This window comes from Aphis gossypii, chromosome X (genome assembly GCF_020184175.1).
Source record: "Aphis gossypii isolate Hap1 chromosome X, ASM2018417v2, whole genome shotgun sequence".
Classification (NCBI taxonomy): domain Eukaryota; kingdom Metazoa; phylum Arthropoda; class Insecta; order Hemiptera; family Aphididae; genus Aphis; species Aphis gossypii.
The window spans coordinates 62,974,762-62,991,993 of NC_065533.1; the positions used below are offsets into that span (position 1 = coordinate 62,974,762).

Consider the following 17,232-nt stretch of genomic DNA (forward strand, 5'->3'; position numbering starts at 1 on the left):
CACTGCCTTCAAATATTACAAATTACGAAGTTTCTATAGCAAACAAAAATAAAAAAGGAAGAAAAAAACCTACAAACGTTGCTGAAAGTTCTCATTTTCAAGAGAATATACCAATTCCACCGAGTTACAAAAGAAAAAAATATTATAAAAATTGTAGGTATATATTGTTACAGTCCAGTGTCGTAGTTATGGGGGGGATATGGGGATAGATCCCCCCCCCCAGAGCCTTTTTTTTAATGTTTAAATCATTGACTTATTGGAGCCCCCCACTTTATGTTTAACCAATAAATTGTATATCCCCCCCCCCAGAACAAAATCATAACTACGCCACTGTTACAGTCTGAACATCAAACGCAAAAGACAAACATATCTTCAATGGGCTGCATACGAATTGCGTCCCAAAATACAAAAATATATATCAACAATGTGTTGCTCCATTATGTCCAGGAAAATGTTTTGAAATGTACCATTCCTCGAAATAATAATCTAATATTTAAAATTGTAAATTTTTGTTTTTAGAACTACTAAACCAGAGTGTAATGTTATTTTGTTAAGTTTAATGTATTATTTTATTATTTATCATATGAGAAAAATACTTATGTAATTAAATTAAAGATTTATTTTGAAATGTTTTGATAAAAATAAAGGGCAAAAATCGAAAAAATTAATAAAAAATTATAATACTGCTATAGCAGTAATTTAATGATTTTGGCATATGTACATCAAAAATTAGGCGTATTAAGGCATTACTGCTATAGCAGTAATATTAATTTCACTGCTATAGCAGTAATGAAAAAGTGACGTTTTTAAGTATGGCTGTAGAACAAAATGGTATTTCTGACTGTCCGTCAACGTGTTATGCTGTACACAGACAAAAAAAAAAAAAAAAAAAAACACACACCATTGTAAAATCAATACATTCATCACTTCGTTCAGAATCTAAAAAAATAGGAAAGTATCCAAATTGTAATAAATAATAATTATATAGGTATGTAAACGTAACTGTTTATTGTTTACCCATTATTAATATTTATACGTACATTTATTACGTAAATATAGAACATTAATACTATTTTTGTAATTAATTCTTAAAGATAAATTTGCTTTGAATACGAAAGTGTTATTATAATTTAAATTCGATTTTTAGTTTTTTAGTTATAATTTTTTAAAGTAATAAAGTCAAGTATGCTCTTATCTAATACGGGTTAATTATGCCCCGAGCAGCTAGCCTTGGATTTGACCGCCATGCAGACTGGTGGAGAAATTGGTGTGCTATGTTTTACGGAAGGTTTTTGTGGTAGAGTTTGACGGTTTGACCTCCTTATCTCTAGTTTTCATGATTAATCATATGGTCTATGGTTTCATTATTATTTCATTTTTTATTGATATAAAATTTATCATCTAATATCGTGTTACCTACTATATTATATTATCTATCAGTTAGGTATTAATGCATTATTAATCCTTTATTTGTTTTATTTCATTAGTCATTACACGTACCTTTATGAATTATTATTATTGTTATTATAGATTATAGATTTTTAGCCAACATGACATCTAGAGATGACATAAAATATTCAGTAAAATACGAGGATGATACATACGTTTACAGGTATGAGTGTTTGGCATGATCTTTGGTTTGTAATTAATTGCATTTGAATAACTGTTGACTTTGATTTATGGCAGACACGTAATTTTACCAGAATGTTTAGCTAGAACTATGCCTAAGACTCATTTAATGACTGAAACTGAGTGGCGAAATCTTGGCATTCAAATGTCAACCGGCTGGCAGCATTACATGAGACATGGACCCGGTATGTATCTAGCATTTGATTATTGATTATGTTTGTTTTTTTTTTAAATATACCTACCTACAAAATGCAATATATGGATTCCTAAAATATTTGAATTCCATGGTTTTTTTTTTTTGTTAATGTTGGATTGGAAGTTATGAACTTATTTAATAAGTTAGTTGCCTCAGTCGATAATTATATAACACTACCCTTACAACCACATTGTTTATAGACTAATTTTATAGGCATTTTTTTTACTTTGAATTTTAATATACAAAATACCAGTCTAAAATTCCAAGAACAATGTTCCATGGTTTATTTGTAATGATGCACTTCACAAAGACTTCCAGCTATCTGCAATAACTGAGTTCATAAAAATTAATCGATTTATTCAACAAATTTTGCTAGCAGTTTGAAATACTTCAGATTAAGTGACCCAACTTCTGTACGCCAACCTAGCATGGGTGCTCACACAATCTTCTACTATAATTTTATTATTTTATCAACTATAAATATTAGAACTCAAATGTAAATTATATTGTTACTAATATTACTAATATAGAACATTGTTTAACACTGTTAAATTATTATACTTATCGACTTATGATACTATTATTGATATCTATTTTCTAAATGTTATATATGTAATTCTGTTATTATTAATTTATATGACAATTTCAAAAAAACTTAAGTAAAAATATGAAGAAAAAAACTGAGCCAAAATTGAATTTAGTATCTACCTGTATTATAAGGTTTAATATGTAACCTACGTACATGTGCTTACTTATATTTAATTTATTATGAAAGTATGATAACTCGATTTCATTTTTACATAACCCAACCTAATTTTATATTGACAATAATTACCAGTATATGTTTTTCCATTGGTTCATTGCATGTCTAACAAAATGTTTGTGGTTGAGTTATATAGGCACGTAACCTAGCTGTATTCAATCTAAAAATCATTTTTAGAATTTTTACATAATTATTAGATATTCTTACCACAATATAATAAAAAAAATTCATGCCATAAATAATGCAATACTAAGATGTGCATAAGGTTTTAAAAAAACTATTTTATATTATCTGTTTTTTTTTTTGTTTCAGAACCTCATATAGTACCATTCAGAAGATTAAAAAATGAAAATCATGAATTTTAACTTAGTAAAATGTATTATAATTTTTGTATTCATATACTAAAATAAATAAAACTTTTTTTTCTATTATTATTATTATTGATTTTCTTCTATATTATGATATTACTTGTTAAAATACCATTAGTATCTAGTATTTGGTATTTTGTAGTTAATCAAAAGTCTGTTTAAAAAAAAAAAAATTGGAAAAAAAGTCACGGTTTCAGTTTTTATTGTTGGAAAAAGGTCGACAATACAAAACCTTTTATTAAATTTTTATTTATAATTTATTATATTTACTATATAATATAATTTTTGTTAATTTATATTTATTTTAATTAATGTATTTTAAATTTTAAACTGTATTTACTTAGGAATAATAAAAAATAATATATGTTATTATATTTTTTTCTATGTACAGACATTTTAAAGTTTTATTAAAAAAAAATTAATATTAATAAAAATAATATTTATTAATATCAAAAACATTAATAACAATAACAGCAATATACAAATTAATATATATATAAAATCATATTGCAACATGCTCTGATACTTCATATACTAAATATAAAACATATAGGTAGCGAAACGTAGATCATAATGATCAAATAAGTTAAAGACCAAAAGTGTGAATAATCAAATAGTTATTCACGCACGAAATTATTTACAGTAGTAAAATCGTGTGAATAATCAAATAATTAATCGTGCACGAATTTGTTAAATGTGAGAAATCGTATACCTATAGCAAATAATTATGTAAGGACGCGTGAGTGAATCATCATCCGTGACCCAATTAATTACAGCTTCATCGCACACATCCTTATGATTTGACAGGAAGTCATAAATATATGATTGACGTACATCGTTATACGATTGACGCAGAGCGTAGGAAAGCGAAGGCCGCACGTGCCACTGACCAGTAGAAACCAGTGGGTATCGCGGGGGTCTCTGGATAGTATATTATAAGGGGGTCCCAAATAGGCACATTTTAGACGTGATTTACCAGAGTTAGAGCGAGCACCTTCACGTCACTCAGTTCAATAATTGTGTTTTTTGGACTTAGAATATTTTTCATAGTTTAATTAATTTAATTATTTGGACGTAGAATATTTTTGTAATAATAAAATACTTAGAAATATTTTATCAAACTTTATTTTTTCAACTAATCAACCTCAAACACTACATCTTACTGTTGCTCAAACGTGGCACGCTACAATATTATGTTTTTGATTCTCTCTTTAAAAGCTAGGCTTGTGCTAAAGATAGAGATAGTTCAATACATCATTAAGATGAAGAACTGATAGATAAAATAGTTACATTAAGATATAAATACAGTAATAATTATAATAATAATAGGAAAGCAAAAAATATAAAAACAAAACCAGTAAATTAAACATTTATAAGTGAAGATTAACAAATCATATAATTATCTTATTTATTTTTTATTTTTATTTGTTTTTATAAAATACAATATATATACATATTAAATATACTTATAATTCTACATTCAATATATATTTAGGTCTACCAATTTTAAATATCCATTTACACTATCTTAACTATGGAAAGTGTTAAAAACTTTCATTTATTTATTATAATCATTGCATTTCTATAAAACTAAAACTTTTTATTGAAATATAGGTATGCTTTGGCTTACCAAATTTTTTTAGTTTTTTATATGGCTCTTGAGTATAATAATTTGTATACTAAAGTATTTATCATAATATTATTATGCTGTCAGCATAGATAATAAAGATATGGATAGGACATATCGGTCTTATCAGCGGTATTTAAGGGGTCCAGTTGAGACCAAACAAGTATACCTATATAGAGTATCAATTATCATTATAAAAACGCCTCAATTGCCTTCCCCTCCAGGCACGCGGCCTCAAATATATTTAACATAGGCGTAGCCTATCCATATCTTTATTATCTATGGCTGTCAGCTAGTGTTTGATCAGCCATTAGTCACTTATCTATATGTTTCAGTTGTGATATTATTATAGTTGACTTAGGTTAGGTTATCTGATTCTGATAAAAATCGTTTTATTACATTTCTTAGGATCCTATCAGTCTCATATGGTACTAACTACTAAGATAGACATATTAGCAGTGATTATATCTATATGATAGTTATAAACTCATAACTCATAACAATTGGTAAAATTATTATGCCTATCATCTTGCTCTGGATTAAAATGATATTGTATTTCAATATTAAATGATATTGCTGAGGCTAATTGTTCCATTCTATCCATTATGCTTTATTATTTTAATCTTAAGTTTGATTTTTAGTCAATAGAATTTATTTTATTTCTGAAAGGAAAAAAAATGATAGTTTTATGAGACTGATATATTTTTAATTTATACTTTTTTTTAGAAATGTTTTATTAAATGTTTATTATTCAAATGTATCACATTATTAAATATACACTTAGTATATTTGACATCTGTTTTTGGACCATGTATATGGTGACCAGGTATGAAAATTTAATAAAGTACATTTTAAAGTTTAACTTATCCTCAGTCATAATTGCGCTGTGCGTCTACCCATCTTCCTTCTATAAAAATTGTATTTTTTTTGTTTTATTATTATTATCTACTATAAATCTAATCATTTAAAATTATTATGTCAACTCATTAGATGTGTGTCTTTATGATAAAAATTCTTTGAAATTTAAGTAAACTCAAACTAGTATAAACAAAGTATAAATATTTAAGTTATTTTTTTAAGGTAAAAATACTTAGTGTAAAATTTGAATAATTAAATATAAAACTTTGTTAATATGTAAGAAACATTTTAATAAATAACAAATTAAATTAACTATGCTACCAACCGGGTTAGGTTAGAAACGCTACAGTTGGATTTGACAACGAGCGCGCCGAGGTGGAGCTGGCTTTCCGCACTGGCTTTCCTAACGCTTTCCGCGAAGCAAAAAAACAACACAAAAACCTGCATCCTAAGGAGTAAAAATGCTTGCTAGACGGAGTTCATTGACTCCGAGGACAAAGACCCGTTCGGGAAACCGTCTAAGATGGTCACGCGGAAGCTCCAAGGGCTTCCCGCTACTGCGACGATGGAAGCCAACACGCTAAGGTCGGTCATTCATACACTATTTCCCACACACCAACAATGGATGGATGACAGGATAGAGGAAGGAGACGACTGCGTACCGTTCACGGTGAGCGAGGTTAATGAGGCAGTTGCCAGATTTAAGACCAGAAACAAGGCGGAGGGTCCGGATGGTATATCAACAAATATCGTGGGGGCCGTACACAGGTGTGATCCCAGCGTACTGCTGAACGTCTATAATATATGCCTTAGCAGCGGATCGTTAGGTTAGGTTAAGGCTGAAAAAGGCGGAAAAAGGCAAACAACTTGAAGGAGTTTATATTCAATGACATTCCGATTGATGACACTAATTTAGTAGACGACGAATACAATTCAATTACTTTGAAGACTCCCGTTTAAGATTTTGACTTCATCATATACTGAATTCAAATAGCAGAGCCTATGTTACTGGTTAGGTCATTAAAAAAATTAAAAGGCTCACAAAAAATTGTAATTGTTGCATGAAAACTACAGCATCTGACCAAATACTAAAAGAACATAATATTATGATGATAGAAACTCGTCAATATGACAACTGCAACTTGAGTTATCCAAATTATGTGGCAATGGATATTTTTAATTATTTAATAGAAATGTTTAATCTCAATTTCGATAAATTTGTATACAAGTGTAACTCTAAGGCGTCTTATAACTATTTAATTTCATATTGTATACCATCTAATTATTTCACTTGTCCAGAACATGATTAATTTAATATATTTTTGAAGACTGCTACTAATCTTCTAATTTATTCTTACATAACTCACATAAATAGAATACTGACTTAAGGTGAAAAATCTGTTACATCTGATCAGATAAAAAACAATGCTATGGTATACTATGATAAATATGCAAAAAAGAAAAATTTATTATTAAGACAAAATGTAAATTATGTACTTATAGTTAATTTTGTAAATATAATTTCAAAATTTAAGGTCTTTGTTGTCATTTTTATTTAATATTTAACATAAATTTTGAACTATCAAAAATTAATTGCAGTGTATAATATATAGTTTTATTTAATTAATTTATAATAATTATAATTTGTATCAAAACAATATTTATCAATTTTTAGAGTAAAATATACATTTTTTAATATTTTTATGTCATTTTATGTATTTTTTTTCGTATATTTTTTATATATTTTTGGATCATTAAATTCCGGGCCCTAGTGATAACATTGCCTAATAAACTACGGAAATTATGACAAATGATAAAATTTCCTTCCGCTTTTAGGAATTGTCGTCATTTATAAATTGTCAAAATTTCCGGTAACATACACACACATTAATCGGCCAATAGTAATAGACTAAATCGTGTGCGAAGTATATTGGTAACCGGGCCAAGGCCTAATAGATAATATTATCCGTTCCCTCCCGAGCAAGTTTATTGAACACAAATTGCATTAGCCTGGATTTTCATTGAAATGATCAGAACAAATGCAAACCATCTATCCAATTAAAATAGTATATTAAATTTAACCTTTGTTAGCTGGCAATTTATTGTTCTGCATTTTGGAACTCTAATTAATAGCAAATACTAGACAAATAAGTACCAATAAAAGCCCTTTAAATTCTTTCATTCACTGGAATAGTTCTTTCATTTAAATTACTTTATCTCATTATTATATTTATATTATTTTTACGCACTTCGCCATTATTAATTTGAAATTGAAACAAGCCTAATAGTTGAATTGTGACATGATTTTATTAATTTAAACATGATCGTTGTTGAATCTGAAAATATGAATGCGGGAGTAAGCAATCACACTTAACATGCACCGATTTTAAGATTATACTCGTATTATATACTTTGAAATGTGTTTAAAATAATTTAAAAATGTTTTAAAACGTATTATCGACCAGGTTTTCGATCATCGCCAGCGGCCGGTCTTCAATCAGAACTTGCAGGACAGTTAGTCGACAGGCGTCACCGACCAAATGTCGTTCATCGTTGACTAGTCTCCTCAGTAGGCGCCTGGAGTAGTCGACACAGTTGTAATCACTATGGTATCGATAGATGGCGATCAATCCTTTGGCAACCCGCTCCATTGCTTCACCGTTGTCGCATTTTTCCCAAACGTTTGCTGCAGCGTCGTCGATCAACCGGTCACAGAACTCAGTGTAAGCCAGACATGCGGTTACTGTCGTACCATCAACAGTCACCGCCATTAGCAGGCAGCTGACAATGTGCCTGACTACACTTTGATGGGTCTGACGTCTTCCCTTCTGGTCACACGCTTGAAAATACAATTCTGCCAACGTCTGGCACAGCGATGGCACGTCGGCCGAGGACGCCGACCAGTGACCGATAACGTTATCCACGAACCATGCACCCAAGCCAGCATCCACTTCATGGACAGCTGTTTTAAAACACTCATGTAATTGTCCCGCATAATGGCATAGCTCGTTATGCTTGATCAACGGCAACAACACCTATTTCAATCAACGGCATCATCGCTACAATCATGAATTCGATAAAATAATACAATGGTAAATTATAAGGTATCAGCATACAGCATCACTATCAAAAATAAATTTCAATTTCAAAATCATTCAATATTACGCAGTTTATTTTTTTATACACTCCTAAACAGGTAAAAACACATTTGCCTAAATTCACAGTACTGTTACCCTATACTTGGACCCACGAAAGATCAGTAGTTTCACACGCATGTAGAATGATCGGTAGCGAGTCGGTAAGAGCTAACCTAAAGTCGGGCCATTTCCCTCACTATGTGCCATGACAGTGACATATGGATATATCGTTGAGCGTACAGACTGTCACCGGAACGCTTTCTCCAGGCCGATAAATTGGGGATGCGCGGAATCGGATGAGCTTTGGTCGAAATTTGGTACTAATCTCTCGTGGGCCGTAGTATAGCATTACCTATGTTCAATTATTTTAAAATTAAAATTTAACTTGCACAGTAATATTATTTTCCAAAAAAATTATAATTTAGAAAAATAATAGTTTTCAACTATTTTGTATCTATATTTATTTAATTCTCTATAAAAATAAAGTACTTAACTACATTAAAAATAATATTTTGTAGATAATGTTTATATTATTGTAATACTGTGGCATCACTAAGTAGTTGATAAGGTAAATTAAAACACTATTTTAAAACACGGCTGTGGCATAAACAACATTTTTAATTAATAAGCTTGCAAAATTATTAAAATGGTTGAAAAACTAAATGTTTAGGTTTAATTTTTGATATTAATTTACGTTGAAATGTACATTACCAAAAACTTTAAAGGTAAGCTACATTTTATAACTTATAAGATAGTCAAAGTTATGGTCAAAAAAAGATGTCGTGTTAGAATAGGTCGATATTTCCAAAAGTGGACACTCAAGTATGGTATGATATCAAGAAATTAAAAAGCCTTATTTGAACTATGTTCAAAATGTGTTTTATACTTGTATGCCGTACTTCATCATGCCATTATTCATAATACACTTTTAACAAAATCTATTGATAAGTAAACAAAAAAAGTCGTTCGGTATCAGGAAAATAGCGCTCAATGTACCTAAAGTACATTGCAATAACTTTACATTGACTTTAAGTGGTTGGGGTAGTCTGACCTTCCAAGTTTGGGGATAAGCGCAGGGCTAATACCCTGCCTTGTAAAAAATCATATGTTCAAGCTTCACATGCTAAGTCTCGAACTAGAAAAAATGGAAAAATGACTGGAAATCGAAAATTTGAAATATTTTATGGTACATGGAACGTTAGAACTTTGTAAAAACCCGGAATGGCTTTAGACCTATTAAGAGAAATGGAAAAATATAATATAATGAAATGCGTAGACCTACAGAAAGTGAGATGGAAAGATGTCCGGATATTTAAGATATTACAAATAACTAAATTTAATGTTAAGTGTCAAAATGGATATAGTTTAGAGACGGGATTACATAAATCGATTATTCATGCAGTAAAAGATTTCAAAGATATAAACCTAAGACCATTAACTTTAACTCTAAAAATAGATAATGTCAATATTTTATTATTAATTAATATACATGCACCCACAAAAGAAAAGGATGAAGGGAAAAAAGAATATTTGTATGCCACACTATGCCAATGTGTTCGACTCCTCCGAATGAAGCATTAAAATTGTGCTTACAAATTTTAACGTAAAATCAGGCCATAGAAGTAAGAGTATAAAAGTTATATTGAGACCGAGAGCCTACATATAATGGCCTAGTAATAAAAAGCACTATGTTTCCCAGAAAAAATAACCACAAATATACATGGATCTCTTCAGATGAAAAATATAGAAACCAGATTGATTATGTATTAGTCACGAATAAGTTTAAAAATAGTATAGTAAATATAAGAGCTCTACGTGGTGCGGATATAGACTCTGATCGCGTATTATACTTGGTATTTGGGTAAAAGTGAAACTAAAAAACTTAATTAAAACAAATCAAAGAAAAAAAGGCGAAAGATTTGATATAAATAAACAAGAACACCCGGTAATAAAAAAAATTTTAAAGATAATATTAAGAATGTACTTCAAAAATAACAGAAGCCACTAGACGACACAGTAGACAGAAAATGAGAACAGATAAAGAAAACTATAAGTAGTATAGCAACAATGACTCTAGGGAAAGATATTTAAATTAAAGCTGTGGTTGAATGAGATTTATGAGAGTGCAGTACATAGAAAAAATCTATCAAGGCAACAGTGGTTAAATGATACAAACACTTAAGGCCTGTTCGGAAGTTTTAAAATGTGATAAGGAACAACGCGGAACTGGATTACAAAGCCAATAAGATTAGACATGTATACAGTCGTATAAATAATCTCTAAAAAGAAATTACAAAAAGAAAGAAAGATGTCTGAGACACGAAGATAGTTCTCTGATAACAAAAGATGATGATATAGCCAAAGAATAGGGGAAATACTATGGAGATTTGCTTAACTATGAAGAACCAAAAGTAACCTTTCCTTTTAAAATAAGAAATGGGGATGTTCAAGAATGCGTAGAACCTACTTTTTATGAGGTAAAAAGTCAAATAAACAATTTAAAAAATAATAAACCATCAGGAGAAGATGAAATCCAAGCAGAACTCCTTGAACAAGGAGGGTATGAAATCTCATTTAGAGTGTGGTAACACAATTTAGCCGGATACAGACAAATGAAGAATTATCAGTAGAATGGAGGACAGATGGGATATGCCAAATACACGAAAAAGCAAACGAACAGGACTGTAATAAGTATAGAGGAATAGCTCTTCTAAATGTAACGTATAAGATTCTTTCAAAAAGCATCTTATCAAGGCTAAAAGGTAAAGCAGAAGAAACCTTAGATAATTTCTTTTTCTTAAGCCCATCTTCCTGAAACGGAAGGTAACCTAACCTAACCTGAAACGGAAGTTTGGTGACCCATCACTTAACGTTGGCAACAATCCTTTTCTAAAGTTCACGGTTTTCTGCCCATCGAATGGTCTCTCTCTCTGGGGATAGTCAGATGGTCTTGATTTGATGTACCTTACGCATTGGTGCTCTCCCATGGCTTCTTTTACCTTTTGTTATCTGTTTCTCCATGCTCGAACCGTTCCTTCTTATGATGTGGTTAAAAAACATAAGATCCTCCACATACATACTATTGCCAGTCTTATCACATTAAGCATAGTCAAAAATTTGTCCTCTTCTCTATCCAGGAAATCCTTAACATCCATGTATAAGCCCACATCTCAAAGGCGTTTATGCACTTTACATCTGCTACTTTGAGTGTCCATATTTTAGATCTATACAGCATCACTGAGAAGGTAAGTGTCTTAAGCAGTCGCAACTTGCTGTTTCTAGAGATATGATTATCTTTCCAAATTTGTATTAACCTGCTGACTACTTCGCTCCTAAGAATAACGCAATGTCTAATCTCCTTAGATGATCCGCCATCTGCTGGTACTATTGAACATAAATATGTTAACTCATTCACTTTTTGATAACTATCAGCGAGGATTTAGACGATAGGATCAGATATTCATCCTCAGACAGCTTTTCCGAAAACCATGGGAATTTGACAAAGAGATCCACACTCTTTTCATTGACTTCAAGAAAGCGTATGATACTATCCACAAAACAAACCTGATCAATTTTCTGAAAGAATTTAATTTACCCCATAAACTAATAAGTTTAATTGAAATAAGTATCACAAAAACATTCATTAAGAACAATGTAGAAGCTGCAGAAATAGAACCAATACTGATAAAATCTGAATTAAGTCAGGGAAAGGTTAGGTTAGGGTTAGGTCAATCAATTCTGTTTAACCTAATACTAGAGAAATTGAGAAATCAATAAGTGAAATGTACATACAACCACAAGAAGGTTTTAAACTATAAGAATCGGATTTAGCTGTTGGCGTATGTCACTATTCACCTGATTAGAAGAAATGGTTATGAAAGTAAGACTACTGGTAAATAAGATAAAAATGAATATACGATCATGAAAAAAGAGATATCGTTGCCATATTTCCGCACATGAAAGTGGGTAGATATGAGTTCAGTAGAGACAAACAAGTCAAGTACCTAGGTTCAACAGCAACAGAAAAAATTGAAACTGGTAAAGAAATTGCGGCAAGAAATGTATCAGGAAATAAGTGCTTTTATGGACTCTCAAAAATACTAAGATCACAATCCTTGTCATTAGAAATGAAAAAACAGTTATATATAACCTTAATAAATCTATTTGTCACTTATAGAGCGTACACCCCATAAGATTGGAGAATAAGAAAAAAAATGAACTGGAAAGTCTATTCAAAAAAGAAAACATAGTAATTATAATTAAAAACCGAAGACTTCAGTAGGTCAGACACACTAGAAAAAGCCAGAATAACATAATACGGATGATCATGGACGAGGACCCAGTTATTAAAAGACCACTGGGAAGACCTCGATTGAAGTGGGAAGATATTATAAAAAAAGACGCGAAGGCACTGAATGGAGAACCGAATTAGAAAACACGAGCTTTAGATAAGGAAAACTGGAGAATTAAATGTGTGACGAGATGGTCTTAATGGCCGACAAATCCCAAAGTATAAGAACAACAACAACAAAATAATATTATATGTGAATTATGTAATACAATTTTACAAAAGAACACATTAGATAAATTTGTTCAAATATCAAATAACTCAATTTCTGAAACCTTCGATGTTGCAAAATTTATATATTACTCTTCATGGAAAACCATTTAGTGAAAGTGTTTTTATTAAAATCCTTTGGTTAGATTGAGTCGATACTTTTTTTTAACGATTTGGACAATACAAATAAAATTGTGCAACGTATTTAAGACTTGTCAATCAACAGAAATACTATTAAAAAAAGAATACTAACCATTAATTTTAATATCGTAAGTCAGTAAATAAATTATCTAAATAAAATTACGTTTTCTTCTATTTGCATTGAAGAAAATACAGATATAACATCATCGGAGTATCTTTCAATAATTTCTAGATTCTGTAATATCGACGAAGTTTGTGAAGAAAAAAATAATAACGTCTATCCTAAAATATAATATGTGAAGTAGTTGTAAATGTGCTTGAAAATATTGGTTTAGAATTATCTAAAATTGTATCGATAACTATAGATAGTGCTCTAAGTATGATTGGAAAAGATCGTGGATTTTTTATGCTATTTTCAAAACAAATTGGTCACCCCTTAAATTGTTTTTACTGTATTATTTGTTGTGCGCTAAGGGAAGTTTAGGTTTTCAAGGCTAAAGACGGATTTATTCAGTGTGAAAATATTTTAAGGCTTATAACAAAAATTGTCAATTAGGTATATAAATACACGTGCATCAAACGAAAGACAGTTTTAATAGAAGTAAATTCTATGCACGAAGGACTAGTAATGTACAATAATGTTAGCTGGCTTTTTAGAGATCATCTGATGGGACAATTTGTAAAATACTTTCATGAATTTCAATTAATTTTAGAGAAAACACTGAAGACCACAATTGTTTTATAGAATTAACTGATATAAATTGGTTGAGCAATTTAATGTTTTTTAGTTTGAAATAACTAATTAGATGAAAATATAAATATGTTTTTAAGTATTATAAAAGACACAATTTAACAACTTATAAAAAGGTTTAAAGATTTAAAAAAAAACTAATGTAATATTAAATTTTTAAAATTCCTTGATAGGTTAGGAATAATAATAGCAATAAATTAGATTTACATTATTTTTAATGGATGAAAATTGGTTAATTTGAGAGGTTATCGATTTATAATCTTGTAACACTTGGAAACAAAAATTTGTCGATGCAAGACAACTATTGGTACAAATACAAATTAATCGCCTTGAAGGAAATGTGTTGAAAAATACAGACAACGAAATTTTGAAAGCCTGGTATTCGTTCCCAAACACATTTCATACATTGAAAAAAGAAACTCATTCTATACTTTCTTTTTTTCATCAACTTATAATTATACAAGTTTATTCTCTATGATTAGTTTAATCAAATCAAACGAAAAAAAGTTTCGAACGATGAAACCAGTACCTACTGCTTGTGTTTCATTAAAAATTACAAAATACACTATTGACATTAAAACTTGATCTACTACAAAACTGCAACCAAAATCACACTAAATTATAATCATTGTTTTTTATACATAAAATTAAATATATATTATAACAAATTTAAGAATATTTAATAAAATTACAGAAAAAATTTATACCTATCTAATAATAAGTAGTATAAATTTTTATAAATCCTATTTTATATTATCTTTATAACTTTATGTTTAAACTTAGAACTTATAATTTCCTTTAGGTAAGTAAAAAATCTTTAAAACTTTGAATTGAAAAAATTTGGAACGACCCAAAAAAGGTTCGCCACTCTTGGGCTAGAGTGTACGTTGATCATTATTTAAATTTTTATGATGTGAAATCGTTTATATTATATTTAGTAAATAGGTATCTAAATAATGTATGAAAGATTTTTCAGCGTTTTTAAATGTATACTTTTTATTTGTTGATACATACCTATATTATATAAACATTATAAGGTTAGGTATTTCTAATAAATCAAAGCTTTTACAAACCAAAATGTTAGGTTAGGGTGGGTTTTAAAAAATTTTCAAATGACAACACGCATTTTTATTTTCGTATTCCAAAGTATACAATTTTACCGAGAATTTAAATGTAGAAAAGAAGAATTTCGAAAGATTCATCAAGTAATAATACTTCTGTAATTTTAAAAGCTATATTTAATTGATATTTATAAATTTATAATTTAGATAAAGGAGAGTTGTATGGCTAGTGACACATAAGTATTCCGAAAAATTTTGGTTGACTACAAATCCATTCATCAAAAAATATTTAAAAAAAACATAATATATAAAATAAGACTATTCTAAAATAAGATTGCTTCTCTTGAAAAAAAAAACACTTTGTAAACCTAATACATAATATAACAATGTAACAAAATTGTTTTATTGTTTTACGACCTTAGCTATTATAGGTGACTTGACCAGTTTGTGATACATTAAAGTTCTAAATAGTTCCAATAACTCTTTAACGCCCATGTTGATTGATATGTGACCATAATTTAAGAGCGAATTTATAATGCCTTGAAGTATGTGTCTTTTCAAGTAAAAAGCTTTCTCGAACAGTAAAAATAATATTTTTTTCACACAATCTCTTTCGGTTTCCATACAACTATTGTCCATTCTTTGTATTAAAGCATTAATGAATGTTTTACCTACATATGGCATTAGCTTTTCTTCGTCAAAGCCCTTTAAATTCAAAAATGCTGCAAATACTTTGTAAACAGGATACAGCTGTTTCAATTCCCACATCATTTCAATATTTATTTCACCATCGGGTGTATAAGAATACAGTGGTAAATGCCGAAACACGTTTTCAAAAAACATTTCTGAATTAAAAAAAAAATTAATCCTTGATTTATAATTCACTAAATAAAGTACTTAATTTTTTAGCATGCTTGTAAAAGTGTTCATAAATTACGTAAACATACAATTTTTTTCTTTGAAATAGACATTTTTAATAATTTACCGCAAATTCTTTTATATATTTCTGACTGATACGAGCTGTCATTAAATTGTTCTTCAATCCACATAGTGTATAATTTATTCAAAGTTCTAAGTTTATACTGCAGATCTTCTCCATCGGTGACTGTGGGTACAGGGAAGTATTTTGAACACGTCTGTATCATATGCACCACAATCAAAGATGAATCTATATCTTCGACATAATAATACGCCATATTGTTTTTAATTTAGTTTTTAAATTTAAAACTGTCTTTAAAATTAAAATATATATTTATGAGTGATTGCAAATTAGTTACCTATTTAAGAATCACTTATTTACTTCTAAATATTACTATTTCTCTTATGTTACTATAGCTATATAATATTGCTACATGCACGATACACTGATATCTATATAATAATACAATACATGTAGGTACTATGATGTAGACTTTAACGTAAATATACTCAAAACGAAATTTAGATAGTAGAAAACCCAAGTCGGAAACCAGTTAGAATACAAGTAATGAAATAGGAAAATTATACATCAATTTTGGAAATGATCCGACTTTCTAGTTCCTACCCTTCCGGATATACTTATATCTTAAGAGCAACATATTAGGCCTATAATTAATAGGAAACAGTATAGCAACAGTTATGATTGTCATCCGGACGGCGTTATATCATTGCACGTAAGCATGAATCCTAAAACGCGTAAATCACGGGAACATGATGACATGTAGGTACAGCTTGACCAGAAAGGATACAAACGAAAATAGAGGGAAAAGGCTGCCGGAAATAGGAGTACTCTAAACGTAATTTACCATAGTTATAAAAAATTTAATTTAGAACAAAAAGAAAAAAAATTAAATATTGTAGAAAACTTAGAGATGAAGATAAAAATAATACAAAAAAATTAAATAAAAAACAATATTCACCAACATGGTTACAACAAATAATTGATCTTAAAAAAAGATAGACAAAATTATTATAGAAAAACAGTTTTAAACGATAAATATACAGCAGAAGAAAAAATAAAACATTCTTAAAAGAAGAATTAACACTTAAGCTAATGATTTTTTTTCGTATGGTGGGTAGTTCGAGAGTAGGCCCTAAAGGCCTAGTTCAGACGCCTATTTGGCAGAATTTTTTATTAGGCACTCTTAGGTTTCTGCCATGCCCA

General features: G+C 29.4%; 2 protein-coding genes across 2 annotated transcripts; one reads left to right on the top strand and one right to left on the bottom strand.

Annotated features, from left to right (window-relative positions):
* The first annotated feature begins 1,353 nt into the window (after nt 1–1,353).
* On the top strand, nt 1,354–3,022 carry LOC126551983 (cyclin-dependent kinases regulatory subunit-like). Its single transcript, XM_050206412.1, has 4 exons — nt 1,354–1,444; nt 1,531–1,612; nt 1,687–1,814; nt 2,901–3,022. Exons 2-4 carry the CDS (start codon nt 1,551–1,553, stop codon nt 2,951–2,953), a joined length of 243 nt encoding a protein of 80 aa, XP_050062369.1. The 5' UTR covers nt 1,354–1,444; nt 1,531–1,550; the 3' UTR covers nt 2,954–3,022.
* A 4,706-nt stretch (nt 3,023–7,728) lies between these two features.
* On the bottom strand, nt 7,729–16,405 carry LOC114124775 (uncharacterized). Its single transcript, XM_027988144.2, has 3 exons — nt 16,075–16,405; nt 15,507–15,934; nt 7,729–8,476 (listed from the first exon to the last, which is right to left on the bottom strand). Exons 1-3 carry the CDS (start codon nt 16,283–16,285, stop codon nt 7,886–7,888), a joined length of 1,230 nt encoding a protein of 409 aa, XP_027843945.1. The 5' UTR covers nt 16,286–16,405; the 3' UTR covers nt 7,729–7,885.
* Nucleotides 16,406–17,232: the final 827 nt, after the last annotated feature.